This window comes from Myzus persicae, unplaced genomic scaffold, assembly GCF_001856785.1.
Source record: "Myzus persicae strain clone G006 unplaced genomic scaffold, MPER_G0061.0, whole genome shotgun sequence".
Classification (NCBI taxonomy): Eukaryota; Metazoa; Arthropoda; class Insecta; order Hemiptera; family Aphididae; genus Myzus; species Myzus persicae.
Window position 1 is genome coordinate 499,912 of NW_019100470.1, and position 19,662 is coordinate 519,573.

Here is a 19,662-nt window from a genome sequence, read left to right on the forward strand (position 1 = left end):
CACGTGATTATTATTAGCTTTAATTATTTAAATGTAAGTAAATTCATTTTTATTTTTATTTCACGACATATCATCCATCTCAATTCTTCTAATTACCTGAAGCAACAATGGTCTTCTCTGCATTTGAACGCCCAAAAGACTGTGTGGTAGTACCATGTCGCTGTGTGGTAAAGGAGCCCTCATACGGACCTGAAGGGGGGCCACATTTGTTAATGAATTCCCAAATTGTCATGTAGGTATTATGTATATTATCAAGCACATCAATTAGAAATATTTCACCCAAAATTAAATTAAGAAAATAAAACAATATATTTTTTTCCTTTCCCTAGTTTTTACAAATACACATTACTTATACATGTTAATAAAAAAATAAAATGAGATCAGATTACGTTATCGAATTAAATAAATATTTGGCAAAAACATATTCGATTGAAAAAGGCATGCTTTTTTTCTGGAAGTCTACAAAAAAAATATCTAAATGCAAAATAGGAGAAACCACTGAAGGGATTACAACGAATAATTCAACTACTATTACACTATAACAATGATGAATTATAATATAATATAAATAACATTTTACCTGATGTTGTCCGGGGTATGGCGGAGGAGGTCCTGGGTAAGGTGGAGGTGGAGCCAACTGTCGGGTTTGTTGAACTGTCCCTTGTTGTATAATCTGCTGAGAACCTATCATGCGATTAGGCACAACTGTACGTTGCATTTGAATTAGTCGCTGTTGTTGCTGAAGAGTGACTGCAAATAAAAATAGAAATAATAATAATGTATAATTTAATATTTACTAACTAAAAATCAAATATTTTACCTTGTCCAATTGGTGACATTTTAGGTGTTTGATTTTCTCCAGAAAAATTTGACATGAAATTCAAATTATTTTCTCTGTTCTGCATCACATTACCTATTTGGTTATCTTGAACAATCTAAAATTATCCAAAATTAAGTTAATACATAATTGCATTAATTGTTTTCATAAATATATATTACTTGTGAGTTAACATTTTGAGAAGTTTCAAGTTTTGGAGAATGAATAATATCTTGTTCAAACTTTTCAATTCCTAAAACTGCTACATTATTTTGCTCTTTTCTGTGATTCAGACTACTTAATCTCTGTAGATCATCCACTTCTTCCTTCGGTTGTTTTGTTTCAATTTCAACTGAAGACTTATCGTTTGATACTGTTTTATTGTGTGTACTCTTGTTCGATTCCTCATCATCAACAAGATCATATAAGATATTAGTTTTGTTACCGCAATCCAAGTTGTCGAGTTCTGGATCAGCATATTCCAGTATATTAAAGTCGGCTCCCATTTCAGCTACGGACAAACATATTTTTAATAATTTATAAACATATAATAAAGATTAGGTATATCCATAAATAATTTACCTAAGAGTTCGTCATCATCATCCAAATCACCCAAAAGGGCATTGACTCCATCAACTTCACCAATATTGTTTGGATCTCCTTCTTGTTGTAGTTTTTCCAACTCATCTCTAACACTATCTGTAATTTCTTCACTTCTACTGTCTACATTATCAGCACCTAAAGAATACATTTGATTACAATATTAACTTATACACATTATATTTAAAATTGTATTACCATTAATAGAATTTTGCTGAGACTGGTGCTGTAATATATCACTATGTCTACCAACAGATACATTTTGACCAACTATAGATTGGGACATTGAAGTAGGATCATTTATTATTGATGAAACTTCATTAATTGGAGCTTGATATTTCTGGTCTAAGCTTTCAGATCTTTCTACTACTGGAAAGTAAATTGAAATTATATCATACATTAAATATATAAATATGTTACAAACTTAAAATCCGTCAAAACTAGTTTAAACTAGTCAACATTAGTTTTCACAACCTCATTTCATCAAAACTGATTTTAAGTGGTTAAAACTAGAATAAACAACAACCATCAAAGTTAGGACTAGTTGTAATACATTCTTTTTAGTTTAAACTAGTTATGTCCAAAATATAATGGTAAAAACTATAACTATTGATTTCCCAAAAATTAATTTCACTCATAGTTAATATCAAAGATATTGTTTAAATATTATTAAAATACTTTTCGACCAGACTTCTTCATAAATAGCTTGATATATCTAAACACAGCCACACATAACTACCACAGATATTACTTAATCAATTTGATATGGTTTTCTTTTGAAACAGGGTATATACATTTCAGTAAAGACTAGTTTTTTTACATTTAAACGTTTATTTAAACTTAATATCAGTTTTTGCGAAAGGTAGTTGTGAAAACTAGTGTTGACAGTTAAAATTAGTTTTGATGGATTTCGAGTTGAACTGTAACATACATATAACTAAATAAATACCTGAAAATGGTTGTTGCTGTTGCTGTTGTTGCAGCTGTTGATGTTGCTGTTGATGTTGCTGTTGTTGCTGTTGTTGTTGCTGCTGTTGTTGTTGCTGTTGCTGTTGTTGTTGCAGCTGTTGTTGTTGTTGCAACTGTTGTTGTTGTTGTTGTTGTTGTTGTTGTTGTTGTTGTTGCTGCTGCTGCTGTTGTTGCTGCTGTTGTTGCTGCTGTTGCTGTTGCTGTTGCTGCTGCTGCTGTTGTTGTTGCATGATTTCGTAAGTCCTAGAATTTTGTTGTGTCAACGCTTGTTGCGTAATTGGATTTTTAATACCAGATACAAATTGTTGAGCATTCATGTTATTATTAATAACTGCACCAGTAGTGGTAGATCGTTGTTGTTGTATTAACAACCGAAACCGAGGATCTGATAACTAAAAATTTAATTAATAATGTTAATTTATAAAACAAATGATTAAAAAATAAAATATTTTACTTGGAATTTTTGATCTTGAACTCGTTGCCGAATGACCATTTGAGCATTTGGAGTAACCATTGGTTGGAAAGGCATACGTTGAGTTTTAACAGCACTTGGAGGTAAAGGCTGGCGAAATGTGGGTCCAGAAGATGGGGTTTCAAAATCTTGATTTGGTACAACATTTTGGGAGCTTATTTCTTGATTTGGTGTATCTTCTGTATTCCACATACGCTGATCAGCCGGTGTTTCTTTTTTAAATTGCTGTCTTTGAAGTAACTCTCTCAAATGTCTTGTCATTTCTTGATTAGCTTGGGGTGACGAAAATACGTCATCTCGGCCTCGTGGAGATGTAGGATTAAAATGAACATTTCTTTGTTGCTGAACTGCAGAAGTTGAAGATATTGGTGGACTAAACAAATCTGTTGGTCCTGGTGTTGACTGTGAACGTGTGTATTGAGGTGATGGTGATGCGGAAGCAGGACTCCCAACTCTGGTCACTTTCAAGACAGGTGAAGGATATGGTGATCTAGATTGTTGTTGAGAACTTACACTACTGGGGCTTTGTAAGGGAGTTAAAGAACCATCCTACAAAATTAAATTTATTACCACATTTAGTTTGATTTATCCTTCATATAAAAATAATGAATTCAAATTACCTGATTAGTAGAAACTTGTAACTGAGTAGCTAAATTTGGCGTATGAACCAACACTTGTTGATCAGAATTAGTAAATTGATTGGTATCTATAGAAAGAGTTCTTTGATGAACTGGTACTCTTTGATATACTATGAAATAAGATTAAAAAAATAATACATATATTTATAATATTCGACAAAAAAATTATTAACAATAAAAATGGAATAAATATTTACCTCCTTGAGTACGTTGGTCTTGCATTACTTGCTGTTGTTGAGCAGCTTGAGCCTGTTGTTGTCGCATTGCTTGCAACTGTTTCCACTGACGTTCATTTTCAGCTTCACGTGATCTCTGTTGAGATATCATTTTATCTTGATCCTATTACCATAAAATAGTGAACTTATGTTAGTTATATTTCTAAATGTTGTTATAGAAATGAATACTCAATAAGTTTGAAAATATGAAGAAACAAATATAAGTTTAAATTAAAGCTCATTATTTTTTTTTTATTAATGCATCTGACGAAACAAACAAATAAGATAATGATAAATTACATTTTATTCATACATTTAGAAGAAAATTCACCAGAATCCCATTTGTTTTATACATAATACACACATACACATGTATTATTTAAATCTATTTATGTATTTTTGTGTACCCCTATAAAATTACATCCACAAACTATGGTTTTTGTTAAGTAATATATTAATGTATATTTATATTGATATAGTGTAATAAATATTATCCATACACCAATCAATTCAAATCACTACTTATAAAATTAAAAATAAGCTTTGTGTTCTACATAATTTAATCTACTACACACCATGCTAAAATGTATTACTTATCAACAGCAGTTATTTACTAAATAACAAATAAATGTATCAGAAATCATATGCCAAATACGTGAAATAATTTAGAAATTGAAGATAAAGTATTAAAATTATCCAGACAAATCCCAAATTAATTAACATACAGAAATATCACATATGTTTTAAGTCTAACAGATTTATTTTTATTGTTCAAACACAGACAAAATTTGAACAATGTAGCAGTTTGACCAAAAAATAATAATGTATTTTAAAATATTAGTAGCTATAATATGCAATACAATTTATTATATCATGTAAAAATTTGAATTTACTGTTATAATCAATGTAATTGAATGGGTTAACCCACTTGTAAACATGAAACAGCTTATTTTTAAAGAACTTTCTATACACTGTTTCGACTAAAAATGTAAACAATGTTTTTACAAAACCCCTTTTCTAATAAAAAAATGTAAATATTTCAAATTATATGCAATAAAATTAAATTTAAAAAAAATCTGGTAAAATATCTCTATATTAATTTATACATATTAATTATATATATTTTAATTCAACTCTAATTGAATTTGGCTAATACTTTCTGAACATAAAGTCAATCTAATATTACTAGAATTTAAATCCATCACCAACAATAGTGTTTACAAACATAATAGTCAGCAGTATTGTTAAGCTACCATTATGTAACTAAACAAATAACAGCATTTTATGGTCTGAACACATACAAATATAAAGAAATTAACTCATTTAATTAAACAGTAAATACAAAGATTTTAAATGGATTTAGAAGCAATATAACAGTAGCTGGGAATATACTAAAAACACAAAAATAAAAAGAAGAGGCTGAACAGTCAAATATCCAAAGAAAATCATTTCCCAGAACGTGCAAGTGAACGCTCACCACAGGGTCATAAGTCTCTTGACCGAGGGACGGGAGTGTGCGCATTATCTCAGACGGTGTTAGTACACGTATTTGTTGGTCAGACAGCGGAGGTGAAGTGCTGACTGAATTGTTAGTACTGCTAGCGGTTATGTTAGTTTTAGCGCCCTCGGTGCCAGCTGATGATGATTCATTTCTCACCAACTGTACATTACGTATTGTGCCAGTTGGCTGTGATGTGATTATATGTAATAGGTTATTACGTGAATCAGTTTGATTTTTAGTATCTAATGTGGCTAATATTGAATTAGACATTATTAATGATGGAACTGTTTGTATTATGTGAATACTGTTTGGTGGATAATGCAAAGTCCCCCTTTCAGATGAGCCTGATGCTACATATTGATATTGAATTGGTTCAGATGAATTTTTCTCTGCAGGAATTATGTGAATAGTTCGCAAGTTAACAGGATTAGGAGATGGAGGGTTGGGTAAAACTGGTATATATTGTATTGTGGAAGGGTGTGTAGGAATAGTAGTAGGAAATGTTTGCTGAGGTGGGTTAGATTCAGGCTCGGGATCAGAAGGCTGAGGAGATTGAGAGTTAGTATGACCATCACCAGCGGCAATTAGTATTGCGGGTTGCATCAGTTCTTTGGTGGGACACACCTCTCCATTGTTAATCGTCGGGCTCTGGGTAGCACTAGATGTTGAACTGGTCCGGTTGTCGCCACTGGTACTGTCTTCCTTCACGGCCTGTTTGTGTTGTTATAGAACGGGTGCCATTAAAGAAACAAATCCCAAAAGCAATAAAATGAGAACATATCAACTAAAGATGCTAACACTCTAATGATGGATATCAAATTTTTTTTTTGAATCGGTATTGAAAAAATAACATGTTGAAAATGTAATTTTTTCTTAATCATATACTTAAAAAATATAAAAATAATCTTAACTTAAATATTTGAAGAAAATTGCAAACTTTTATTAGGGATGAAAAAATAATTTTCTGAAAAATCACGAAATATATTCTTAAAATTGAAAATATTATGTACCTAATTAAAAATAGGAAAAAACTTAAGGTAGAGGAAATCAGATACTAACAATATTGATTGTATTTATAATTGATTTTTTTTCTATAGCTGAGGATAACAATGCTATCAGATAACCAGGTCTGGTCAACACAAATCAAAACATTCAATTACAATTGTTAGATAAAAAATTGTTTTTATATTAAATTGAAAAAATGTATTCACAACAAAAATATTTAATAGCAATAATAACTGTCAAGATCATAGAATTATTTTAATTTGTAATAAATTCATTATAACAAAAATTAAATAAATATATGATTTTTTATCATTAAATTCTATTCAAATGTATTGATTTTCATTATTCAAAATGGTATTTATAAAATATTTTCAACAAGTGTCGTGTAGGAAATAATCTATGTGCTTAACCCTAGAAAAATGTGATGACTTTAACAGGATATTATGATATTTTAAAAATAATTTCACTTAAGGATCCTAATACTATAACAAAATTCTATTATTTAAATATATTTGGATTTTTGTGAACTGTATAAATCTAAAAATTGCAGTGTAAAAATTACTAGTGCTTTAATATTATCAACAACTAGACATAACCAATAAAATAAAACCAACATCGTTTTAATTTATCTGTTTTCAATGAATCCCAAAAATGTGCAAAACGCTGTAATTTGTGATTGGCCTAAAACACATAAGTAATATGATGATTTATCATACATTTTAATAACCAAAAGCGCTTTGGCCAAGTCACATAAGCACACACAAATAAATTTTAAACTTAAGCCCCAATAAAAAAAGCTTTGTTTTATGTAGAGGAACTTTTTAAAATACCATGTATAATCTTCCAATGTACATATATATATTTTCCCCGCTATATATTATGATAGTAAAGCTCTCATGATGAAAGCTAAAATTAGTCCATGATTTCATACCATTATGATATGGTGCTTGACATAATACATTTTCCTCAAAAAACATTTAGCATAAAATGCAATGCTTACCTGTTGCGCTTTTTTCTGTCTCAGATTAGTTCTATTTTCTCTTGCTTTTAACAAAAATGGACTTTTTTGTTCTGGAGACAATGTTCTCCACTTTTTTAATATTTGTCTTGATCTTTCAGGCCAAGCTAAACATTAAAAAAAAACTCAATTTCAGCATAATATAAATGTAAATATAATATATGTAAAATGAAAGTTATCATACAAGGAAATTCGGTTTTCCATTCAGGATGTGTAACATTAGCGTAGAGTACAGCTGATATTGAAGCTTTAGGTCCTAAAGCTTCATCTGCTTCCATTTTTTGAGAATTTCTTTGGCTAGTATTAATTGCTGATGACTGAGATCCTATGCCTTCTAGACTATCTTCACCACCGCTATTCTGAACCCAAGGACTATGAGGTTCAGAAAATGCTGGACTAAATTGAGATGGACTACTAAAAAGTTAAATAAAAATGTTTACATTACATATTAGTATAAAAACACTTTTTAGTTTATCTAATTATTAATAATTAATTACTATTACTTACTTGCTATATTCAGAATGATATGGAGACATTGCTGGATAGATAGGAGAAGGCATATTGGTTACTACAGGTGGTAATGCTGGAGCTGGTACTTTTCCACGAGACATATTAGGTGGAACACCTATGCATTTTATAATTAGTAACTTTTTATGTTTAAATGTATTGAACATAATTTACCTGTACGAGAGGGAGACATTATTGGAGCATGGTTCTGATTTTGAACCATAACAACTCCATTTTGGGCTTGAGGTATTGTGCCCATATTATTATTACTTATTAATAACATATTAGAGCTATTCGGATCTTGAGATTCTTGTGAAGCATCATCAGTTAAAACTACTTTGAAAATCTCTTCTACATCTTTACTATCCATATTTGGTAAGCCTGAATTGGAATACAATTTTAATTTGATAATTTTCACTAACAGACAATAAGTTTAGAAAATAAACAAGTACACTTATATCATTAAACAATAAATACTTAACATTTTGTTAAAGATAATTGTTACACATTTTAATTTAAGAACAACCAATACAAAGATAATATATTATAATATGATAACGAAATGGCTTAATTCTGTCGTTATTGGTTATCTAACAAACAAGGTGAAATTATAAATTTTCTTTCTATGAATATCCATTTTATTATCTTAATCCCATTATTTCATGGTTAATACTTCATGAATAAAAAAAAATCATTAGGCTAATTCAATCTAATATTTAGCTAAAAGTATTAACATGTTGACTGGATTGTGACCACCAGCGGTCATCTGGAGTTCTAAAATTGTAGACTTTTGTGACTGTCAACGCCCAAAGTTGATCATTATAACCGCGCCACATGGCCTCTGGCAATCATAAATCAATATGGTTTTAAATTATTAACTTTTGTATGGTGCTACAATAATTCACTTAACAGAGAGTGCAGTGGCATAGCAGGCACAATTACAATTTATTCGATGTAATGAGCATATTATTCACAAATTAAGAATGACATGGAAAAATATGTTTGGCCAGTCAATAATACATATTGTGTGACAGCCCTCAGTCCCACAGTAGTCAACATGTTAATAAAATATGAATATAATTTTTGTTAGTTAAATAAAAAATAACGAACAAAATTAAATAATTTAAAAATGAAAAATAATTAGTTAAATGAGAAATTATTGAGGAAAATCTAAAATGATAAAACAATTGTAATTACCTGTCTCTCTGACCATATCAAGATTAAAGTGGGAACCTAGAATTTCACTAAATTCATCTTTTTGAGCTGAAGTGTCAGTTTCGTTCATGTCGGGTTCTTCCACCACTAAACCAGTATCTGAAAAAAAATTATATAAGTTAAATACCAATTTGAATTTCTATGATTAATTTAAAATACCTTCAATTTCTGTCTTAATACTCCTACTTTGTTCATTCATAATAGAATCTAATAAATTATCAGACAGCAAAATATCTTTCAGTGTATCATTCTCATTTGTAGAAGGTATTTCTTTTTTCTATAAAAATAATAAACAAAAAAAAAGATGTATATTAATATCCATTCTAAGTTATTTTTTTCAGATAAGACAACCTAGAAGCTTATTTGTTTTAAAATAATATATTTATTTTGATTATATTTTTTAAATTATTGCAGCATAAAATTATGGTATTGATTTTACTGTATTATAAGGACTTTGGTGTAGTATAATAGAAACATTTTGAAAGTGTGCATATAAAAGAGAGTAAGTCAATTTTGACATTTTTTTATGTCATCATAAAGACAACTATGTTCTAACACATACAAAAATTAATATGTTATTTTTTCACGGAAAAGCAGTGATTTTTAACTTATTAATAAGATGTAAGTAATTATTTAAATTTGTTGTATCTTTCAAATTGTCTGCAAATCAAAAAAATATCTATTTACTGCATTGTACAAGTGCAGACGGCAACCATATATTATTTTTTCACATGCATTCCTATCAGAAAACAGGCCTGAATACCTTGTCATTAGAGCACATGATATGCTGTTGAAACGAATGGTAAAAAGTATTCACACTATTGATGCAAAATAGGGAAAATTTGGCATTTAAATGGGGAGTAAGTGATATAACCCTGGGCCACCAAGTGATTTTTTCTCTTATTTATAATCTTTCGATATTAATTTGCATAAATAAATAAAAATAACAGTATACTAGGTAATGGATACAATAAAACACAAGCCACTCATCATTTCAAAAGTACAAAGCTTTTTGAAAATATTTTTTTTATATGGTTTCAAGTCATTACAAAACAACATTTCAAAAAATATATATTTTTAACATTTTTTTATCCTTATAATTTTGTATGCTATTTTTTTTCAGTTTTGGACTTACAACAAAAAGTATAAGGATAATAAAAAATGGAAACCATGTAGAAAAAGATTTTTTCAAAAACGTTAATACTTTTGGAAATAATGTGTAATTTATGATATAAGAATCACCTGGTAGTAAGTTGGAGTATTTAATATTTTTAACTTTCAATTCTCAAATAGAATATTTAATTAGTCATAAATAAATTAAAATTTCAGGTAGAAAATATATTTAAAGAAATCCACAAGCTTTATACCTAAGTTTAGGTTAAATTAATTATCTCCTGAAATATATAACTTTTCCGTTCCAGTGACCTTGTAACATTAGCTCTTTATAAAAATGTTATCTTACCTTTTCAACCACTTTTGGTTGTTCGTTGAGTTCAATTATCTCTTCTTTAATATTCAAGCATTTTTTAATCACTTCTTCTTTTGTTTGTTGTTTAGCTTTAATATCTTCCATAATTTTTAGTTCAGCCTAATAAATATTAAGTTAATTGAATCAAAATTAATTAACAAATATAACAAAAATATAGCATTTTTAAAGTAATAAAATCTTACTTGAGAAAGTTCAATTGTTGTAATATCTTCATTTTTTTCTTCTATTTCTTCAGACTCACTACTGTCCAAAATCTGTGCCGCAACATTGCAAGCATCCAATAAATCACGACCAAAAAATGCATCTTGTATATAATTAGGATAATTTTCAGCTATTTTACTCTTTGGTTTTTTCCATCGATTTGGTTTTCGTCTTGGTTTATTGTCTTCACCATCTCCATCCAGAGTATTTTCTTCATCTTTATCTTTAGCTCGGGGCATACGTCCTCTAACAACAAATCCCCCAATACCTAATTTTTGAAGATTTCTAACTCGTTTTCGACGCAGAACCATTACACCTGTTTCTAATGTCAAAATACTAAAACCTTCAGGTGGTTCAGGAGGACGACCATCATCACGTGGTGGTACTATCATCCCTTCTTTATAAATAGGTTCTGGTTCACTTGGTTCTTCCTTTATATCATCAAAATCCATCTTATAAGCATCATCATGATCTAAAGAATCATTAATAGTATCTGAAAAAAAATTAAAAAATTTTTTTTAAATGAGAAAAAAATTAAACTGAACAATTATACCTCTACTATTACACACAACAGATTCAATAGCTGCCATTATAGCAGCTTCTTTTTCCATTTGTGCTTTTTTCAAATCTTTTCGCTTTTTACGTTGATGTAAAATTTCTATACCACTGGTTAGAACCTTCATATGTTGAACACCTGATTCAGACAAATAAATTCCATCCATACAATATTCATTTATTATCCCTTTAGTTGCATCTGGACTATTATCACGTGATGACATTTTCTGTTTAATTTTAGGACTTGAGACGTGTGCTAAATGTGCTGGAACTGTCCCACGAGGACGACATAGTAAGCAACTATATCCATCTTCTGCACATTTTTCTGCATCATCTTCATTTTCGATTTTATCACATTTTCCATGAAGCCATCTAGAAAATAATACATAAAAATTATAATATAAAATTATAATTGCAATTATGTTAAAAATAAAAAATTTACCTATCACACTGGGAACATTTAATAATCAATTGACTATCAGTGTATGATTCTTGACATGATGGGCAAATACTACGAGAAGCACAAGGTCCACATTCAGTATAATTATTCAACCAAGAACAATTGAAGCCTGGATCATTTGAACCACATGTCAAGCATTGAGCACACCTTCAAAAGCAATATTTTTGATTTCATTTGAAAAATAAAAATTTAATTAATTAATCATACTAACCATTTGCATTTCCAAGTTCCTCTGGGGACATAATCAAGTTTTGGATCAGTACAATAAATATGATAAGAAATATCACATTCATCACAAAGTATAAGTCTAGACTCATCATTACGTTGTCCACAGCCTTCACAAACTGTACAATCTAAACATCTCCATCCTTTTTGAAGAATAACTTTGGTTACCTATAAGATCATATTATTAAGAAAAACTGTATTCTTGAAAATTTTAACTCGCAACAACTCACTTTAACATTAACACAAAAAGGGTGATAGCATTGACCACACTGCGAACAAGAAATAAGACATGCTTCTTGATCTGTGCCTAAAGATCCACACATAACACATATATCTTGACCAAGTACAAATTTATCTTTAGCTGAGCATAAAACAATTCGATTTTCGTTGTTAGGGTCAATGTCATTTGAAGAAGTTTTGGAGCTTACATCAGATAAAGGTCTCTGCAAAATAATTTTAAAGTTTTAAGTGTTAAAACTTATAAAAAATTCTTAACAACTAACTTGTAATCCAAGACCAGGAACACCGAAAATGCCTCGCATTCTTCCTCGAGGTCTCTTTCTGGGAAACTCAACAAGACGTTGTCCTTTTTTCTGGTACATGGGTTTTAATGCTGCAGTAAGTTTTCCTAAACCTTTAGCACGCCCAGCATATCCAGAAAGCAATCGTTTCTTAGCTACTTTGCATGCAGCATATGGTTTTCCTTTACCCAGACCATAGCCACCCATTCGACCATCATCAAAATCTTTATTACTCTATATACAATATAATATAACATTTTGTATTTTCTAACTATAAATTTATTTATTTAATCAATAACAATGTTCAAAAATAAATACCTTAAACTCTAAGTCATGCTCAGGTTGATAAACATCTATTGAACTATTTGAGTCTCCAAATTCTTCATATCCATCACGACGTTGTTGTACAGCATTTTTACATAAAGGACACATATACTCAGATGCTGAACTTTTGCTATGGCTAGTTATGTACTCAGCTTCTGGGTCACAAGCACCATGTATGTATTTTCGACATGAGATGCATTGAACCATTTCTCGATGAGCAGCAGCTCGATAAGCTCGATGGCAAAGTGGACACGAAGAACCTTTATTACGTTGCTGATAACAAGAATCACAAACTGTGTAATGAGCATGCCACCGAGAAGATAACCCCGCACCTGGGGTACGAGAACCACAATCAGTGCATACACGACAGCACTGAAATAAAATAATAGTAAAAATAGTCAGTATAGTCTGATATTCTAATAATAAATATAACTTTGTATTAATTTATTAAAAAAATATAATACTGTCAAGTTAATAAAAGACTATAATTTATGTTGTGATTACTTTGCATTTCCATCCAATTTTAGGTATAGTTGTCACTTGAGGTCTTAAACAACCAGGATGATAAGCTTTATCACAACCTTCACATAACATAACTTTCGTCTGTTCGGCTGGTTGCCGACAAACTTGACAAATTCGACAATTACCACATTGCCATCCAGCTCTCACTCCTTAAAATATAAAATATGTACAATAAAAAAACAATTAAATAAATAATAACTTATTTATTCAAACCTGGAAGTAGAGCTAATCCAACACAAACACCGTGGTAGTGGTTACCACATGTTGTACACATCATTAAATTGGAAACATCTCCAAGAGTCGAGCAAATACCACAAGCAACATTAGCAGAAAGTTCTTTAATAAAATAATCAATTAGCACAAATTTCATTCATAATTTAAGTATTATAATTACCCATTAAAGGAACATGATCAAGATGAGAATTGCATATTAAAGCTGGTACACTCATCTCTTGAAACGAAGCAGAAGCAAAAATACAAGGATAGTGAAAAAATTTCAAACAATTAGTGTATGTACATGGAGCACTGGCACCTAAGTGACCACAGTAAGAACACCGTCGCATTAAGCTCTCTAAGATAAGTTCAGGCACATTTTCCAATGAATCAGATGTATCACACTTTACACCTTGAGTCCAGGTAGCACAAAACTGATGTACGTAGACATAACCATTTGATTCAAATTGTTCATATAACGTGTTTAAATCAGGAACATCCAAATGACCAATAACACTAAGCTCATCCACAGGTTCAAAACTACAGGGAGAAAATTGTTGTTGTCTAAAAACAATAACACAACAAAAATGTACAATAAAAAAATGTTATTGATTGGTAAAAAAATATTTTAGTTAACACGTTAAACGCCAACGTCAATGCGTCGTTGACATGACTAAACGGGCGCTAGTGGCCGATGTCAATGCATCGTTGATACAACTAGGCGAACGCGCATAGCCGGTGTCCACACGTCGTTTACATTCTGTAACCTGTTCGTTATTGTGACTTTGATAGCCGGCTATAGTCGAACACATTTGAAATTTTGGTCAGCTATTCATTAGCGTATTGTTTATTACGTGGAACAGTTGGTTTCGATTTTAAATTTAATGATACACGCTGCTACACTGCTACAGGCAACCGCATGTCGATCGACGGTGGCGACGGGCTCGTGCACGTCGAATCGACATTAGTGTTCAACGTGTTAAGTAATTGAGTTAGAGATGTTGAGCATTAAATATTATAAAAATTACAACTCACTTAAATTTGGCAGCAGATTTTTGCCTTCTATACTGTATAATTGGTGCCATTTCAGCAGTTGGTGATTGTAATGGCATTGGAGTTAATTGTTTAGTAACTAATTGCTTAATAAAATCATCTAATGTTGACTTAAAATCTTTTTCCCAATCTAGCCTTAGAAGAGATCCTTGTCCAAGTTGACTTCGTTCTCCTAAATTACAAAACGCACATACTTTTCCTGGCCTAAAAATAAAAAAAATTAGTTACACCATCAAAATACAAACATCAGAAACTATTTACCAAGTTTCTTGATATAATACACATCTATCATCATTAGTAGGATCGGCCGATGATGAAGTAGGAGGAGTATTTTCATCAGTTCGAGAAACATTTGGAGATTTACCTTCAGCATCCTCCCTATTAATAATAAAATTTAAAAAATGATGTTAAACTTATTTATTTCTGTTTTTATAAAATGTATAAATATTTATTATTACCTTCTCCACCTTTTAATTTTTAAGTTTAATTTTTTCATTTGTAAAGGGCTATCATAAGATGTTATAGGTGTAACAGCACTTCTGTTAGGTGAACATGATGTTGTTTCTTCAAAATTACCTTCTGAAAATAGATTTTTAGTACAATTAGTTTGTATAGTTCTTACAACTATGGGTATAAAAGTAATGTACCATCTGTTTTGACAGCAATATCAATTGGAGTTTGATTAGAAGAAGTTTCATCCACTGATATAGAAGCTGCTTCTGTAGAAATACGAGAACAATCTTCTTCTTGATAATCTGGATCATCATCCATATCTTCATTATCATCATCATCATCCTCTTCATCGTCCTCATCATCATCATCATCTAACAAAGGAGCACCATTGTCCACATCATCATCAGAACATGGATCTTCATCAATGTCCATTTCGTCAGATTTATCTAACAATGTCTTAGACATCTTTGATTTGTCATTGTCCATTTTCTAAACAAGAGATAACATATTTAAAGACTTAAGAAAGTTTAAAAAGGTTAATGCTAATGGTGTTAATGTATTATACTACTATAATATGGAATAGCATTATTTATTACAAAATTAAAATGTCCATAACTGTAATTAGACTATTGGAGTGATAAAAAAGTAATTAACTAATTTTCCCTCACTAGTTAACTACCAAAAACATTAAATACAAGTCTTATCAGAAATTCTCATTATTTTCAAGGAACGATTTAATTAATACTTCTGCAAGTAAATTATTTGTTTTGAGATAATAATATTATTATTGAACATTTTATTGCCTAAATTTAACACAGCAATACAATATAGTGAGAAGTTTTGATTTTTAATGCATGACCCCCACCAGGCACAGATTGAGCCGGTAGGCCGGCCTCCTGTATTCTACCTTTTTTTCAACTTTAAAGTATATTAAGAACAAGTTAATCAGTTAAGAGACGAATTATCTGAATCCAAACTTGAGACAAGATAATAGCGACAGCTGATGGTATTTGTGTTATCCTTATCATCCATCACATTTTTTAAACGACTTTTCGAGGGACCATTTTTTTATTTAGAGACCTAAATAGATATATTATAAACTAACAAGTTAAAAATGATGATGCAAAAAAAAATCTGTGGAAATATTTGGTTTTTAAATTATAGCTTTCTGAAGTTCCCGCAATTTTCGTTTTTTTAGTATTGTATATTTGTATGTAATCTTGCCAGTTCAAGTATGATAAGTAATAGCTTCTTATGGTTGCAAAATTTGAGGTCCTAGTGGTACCACATAGACCTTTCGCCTTCTCAGTTTAAGAAAAGGTCCCCCAACCCTTCGGTTGAAAAAATAGTCGACCTTGCGGAAGGGAGACACCTCCTGAGTCTGGGATGGAGAGTTGGATGAGTATAGTCTACATTCATCCAAGTTAGGTTAGGTTAGGTTATACTATAGACCTAAGCTAACATAACGTGTAAGTTAAATAGTAACGTAACCAGAAGTTTGACAAGTCTGAGCAACAATTTCTGAATTCTGATGACACCATCATTCTTGACTTGTTTAAGTACATATGATTCCAAAATGAAAAAAGCCATTTGGCAAAGTACTTTTAAACTAAAAAAAATGTGGTTAGTGATAACACAAATCCTCCAAACTTTCACTATTACCTTGTAACTTGAGGAGTTCATGTTAATGTAAATAATGCCCATTGCAAAAGATATGCTTTTCAATTTTTACACAGTTGAGTTCATCAATAAAATAGCAAGCAGCTCAAAAACATTAACTTAAGAACCTAGTTGTACTAATTAATTATCTAAAAATAAGTTTGTATAACTAAATTTACTAGGAGTATAATTTTTTTCATAAACAGCCGGCATACCCACAGATTTTCCAGGCCAAATTTATATCCCAATCTACCCCTGTATGAATCTACAATTAAGTAACATATAAGCTCCTATATAAGGCACTTTTAACAATAATTCGAAGAAATCATAACATTTTAAAATAATAACGGGTCTAATAACTAATTTTGATTTACCTAATACGACAAAAAGTAAATATAAATGGATTATACAATTATTTAAGTATCTAATAAGGTTAGGTACCTCATTAATTATTTATAGCTTTCCAAATAAATATTTAATAAAATATTTAATTTTAATAACTCAACAGTGGTGTACAATGTAATGGGAAAAATAATAATATGTTCAATTAAAAAATGTATGAATTTTAGTAAATTTTAATTTTACTTGTTTATAATATTAATTATTATGTCATATTAGGACATAAAAACTTTAGTCAAGCAAAATAATATTAAAGTCTAGTAAAGATCACTATGGAGCATTTGATAAATAAATTATGAGTATTTTTTTAATCCCAACAACTACACTACCAATAATACATTATTGACCAGTTATCAAAATAAGCCACTAGCTGATTATTTCCTGATTTTACTTCCTATTTTACTAGAGTTTGTAATATGTAAGAACAAATAAGTATGCTGAATCTGGATACGATGGCTATTTACCTATTGTTTTGGCCAATCATGATCTTTCAATCATGATTTTTCTTATGTCTAAGTATATCAAAGTGCAATGATGTTGGAAATTGTTTATTTTTACACTAAAAAAATACTTGTACAACTTTATAAAAAATAAACAAAAGTAATATCAAGATGAGACTAGAGTAAAATATGATCATAAGTGTTCACGAGGATTAAAAATGCTGAAAGTTTAAAATTAGAAAATTACAATTTAATATTTTAGGACATATTCAGAATATTGAATGATAATTGATACCAATAACAAGAAAAATGTTACGCGTTGCGACCAACACAAGATTGGCAGCCAGTAAGCACAGACTGTTGCAAACAGTGTCCATTCGAGCGGGTATAACAGCCCCCTTGTGCAAGCATAGAACCTGTGGTCTAGGGATGGACAAGGGATGGGTAGTAGACGGTCCGTCGCCAGCTTTGAAGTGGTGGGGGGAAGGGATAAAAAAATTTGCCAAAAGCGCATTGGGCCTACCGTGCGGCGAAATACGCGGGAGTTAAGTTCACCGGGTCCCTCCAGCCCCTTGATCGGAGGTAGCCCGGCGGTAACGGTCACCAACAGCCCCGACGTACGACCGTAACCACCGAGCCGCATGCAAGCGTAGAGTAATAAATCCAACGGCGATTGGACGAGACACTTACTCTGTGTTTGATCGACGGCGTCTGCGGTCGAACCAAAACGCATAATATTCGGCGGTGAACAAGCGGACCGCTTCGGCTCCGGGAATCGGGCGGGAGCAGTAGTAGGCGAGACGCTATCCGTTACGCCGAGGAGCTTTTGCCCGGAGGTTCCTTACATGGCGATTGGGCGCGAAAACGAAACGACTGAAGCACGGAAACTGTCGGCACACTCGGGAGCGAGGCGTCGCCGTCGTCGTCGTCGCGGCGATGGTCTTCGTCGTCGTCGTCGTCGTCGTCGTCGTAGTCGGCGGCGGCGGCGGCGGCGGCAGCGTCAGCGGCGGCTGTCGTCGGATAACGCGCGGGTGAGCGCGAACAACGACGCGAGAACGAAAACCGACAAAAACTATACTGTAGGTCTGTAGCCCTACGGGAACGAGAAAAACATTTTTTCACATTATCGGATAATCAAAACAAATCGACAACAGCCTGGTACCACCGCGGGCCAACCAACAGGCTTGCCAACCCGACGAAGGCGGCGTATCGCGCGCGCGTCCCCCCCTTTCAGAATTCTGAAATTGCCCGTGGTGGCGGCGACTCGCGAAACCGTGATCCCCAATCCCCCCCTCCACCGTGGAATGGTGGCCAAGGTCTCCGCACGCTACTGGTTCCGTTGGAAAACCGAAAATATTGAATTTGAAAATTTGTCTTATCGAGATAATCGGACAATAAAACTGGTCGTCTGTCTACTCGTCTATTATACACGGGACTGGGAAGTGGGACGAACGTGTGTCCGGACTCTGGACTTCGCACTTCCCACTGCTCACCGCGGAGACATATTATAAAGTGTGACGATGACAAATTGTGTAAGAATTATGAGTTGTGACCAACGATCCCGCCATTAACGGTCACACATACATTAAACATTTGCCGCGTTTCGGTTAGAAACCAACTCAACTAATGCCGGGTTGCTCTGAACATCTAATCAATCGACGGTGAGCCAATGGTCTCTTGAACAAGATTTAGTGGCCGAGTGGCTCATGAATGGTGCATTAAATTGTTAGTGAACTATTAATCGACGTTTTCTGTGCAACACGGTATAACTATCTTGTTTTTGATTCTTCAGACTCTGACTTAGGTTCAAATCGTATTGTTGTGCAATAAAAAATTGATGAGAAAACTGTACGGAGTTGGAAGTACCTACGCGCTATAAAATTTATAAGTAATGTCCACATTTCGGAGCTAAAACTCAGAACACGCGTGCCATGCCATGCTCTACGGTCTACCGCGAAAACGTGCCGTTTGTTGCAACATCATATTTCATTTTTTAAACGTATTTCATCGGAATATGTAAAATCCGTAATAACAGTTGCTATACACATGATATGTCAACAAAAATAAACATGACCCGAAATTTCGGGGAGAGAATAGCTATATAGTATACAGGGTGTCCCGTGAGGATTTAATCCCCATTAGCCGTAGAGGGGCACTCGCCGCCTGTACAAAAACCGGTTTTTTCTGTTTT

At 32.0% G+C, this 19,662-nt stretch overlaps 1 protein-coding gene across 1 annotated transcript in view; it reads right to left on the reverse strand.

Annotated features, from left to right (window-relative positions):
- The window catches only part of LOC111042797 (histone-lysine N-methyltransferase 2C-like), a 32,159-nt gene extending 13,560 nt beyond the window's left edge, over positions 1 to 18,599 (reverse strand). Inside the window, exons 1-34 of the mRNA XM_022327497.1 lie at positions 18,162 to 18,599; positions 15,168 to 15,462; positions 14,979 to 15,099; positions 14,782 to 14,898; positions 14,503 to 14,724; positions 13,649 to 14,031; positions 13,468 to 13,590; positions 13,237 to 13,403; positions 12,727 to 13,104; positions 12,391 to 12,642; positions 12,118 to 12,330; positions 11,874 to 12,055; positions 11,645 to 11,809; positions 11,201 to 11,574; positions 10,629 to 11,140; positions 10,420 to 10,545; positions 9,117 to 9,234; positions 8,940 to 9,056; positions 7,917 to 8,123; positions 7,743 to 7,860; positions 7,420 to 7,649; positions 7,218 to 7,342; positions 5,189 to 5,923; positions 3,694 to 3,835; positions 3,479 to 3,606; positions 2,841 to 3,407; positions 2,461 to 2,778; positions 2,367 to 2,424; positions 1,616 to 1,786; positions 1,400 to 1,555; positions 1,000 to 1,328; positions 821 to 935; positions 581 to 750; positions 97 to 189 (exon numbers count right to left, since the gene is read on the reverse strand). Of these exons, the coding sequence (XP_022183189.1) occupies positions 97 to 189; positions 581 to 750; positions 821 to 935; positions 1,000 to 1,328; positions 1,400 to 1,555; positions 1,616 to 1,786; positions 2,367 to 2,424; positions 2,461 to 2,778; positions 2,841 to 3,407; positions 3,479 to 3,606; positions 3,694 to 3,835; positions 5,189 to 5,923; positions 7,218 to 7,342; positions 7,420 to 7,649; positions 7,743 to 7,860; positions 7,917 to 8,123; positions 8,940 to 9,056; positions 9,117 to 9,234; positions 10,420 to 10,545; positions 10,629 to 11,140; positions 11,201 to 11,574; positions 11,645 to 11,809; positions 11,874 to 12,055; positions 12,118 to 12,330; positions 12,391 to 12,642; positions 12,727 to 13,104; positions 13,237 to 13,403; positions 13,468 to 13,590; positions 13,649 to 14,031; positions 14,503 to 14,724; positions 14,782 to 14,898; positions 14,979 to 15,099; positions 15,168 to 15,459 (7,524 nt within the window). The 5' untranslated portion in view covers positions 15,460 to 15,462; positions 18,162 to 18,599. The remainder of the gene's footprint in view (positions 1 to 96; positions 190 to 580; positions 751 to 820; positions 936 to 999; positions 1,329 to 1,399; positions 1,556 to 1,615; positions 1,787 to 2,366; positions 2,425 to 2,460; positions 2,779 to 2,840; positions 3,408 to 3,478; positions 3,607 to 3,693; positions 3,836 to 5,188; positions 5,924 to 7,217; positions 7,343 to 7,419; positions 7,650 to 7,742; positions 7,861 to 7,916; positions 8,124 to 8,939; positions 9,057 to 9,116; positions 9,235 to 10,419; positions 10,546 to 10,628; positions 11,141 to 11,200; positions 11,575 to 11,644; positions 11,810 to 11,873; positions 12,056 to 12,117; positions 12,331 to 12,390; positions 12,643 to 12,726; positions 13,105 to 13,236; positions 13,404 to 13,467; positions 13,591 to 13,648; positions 14,032 to 14,502; positions 14,725 to 14,781; positions 14,899 to 14,978; positions 15,100 to 15,167; positions 15,463 to 18,161) is intronic.
- Between the last annotated feature and the right edge of the window lie 1,063 nt (positions 18,600 to 19,662).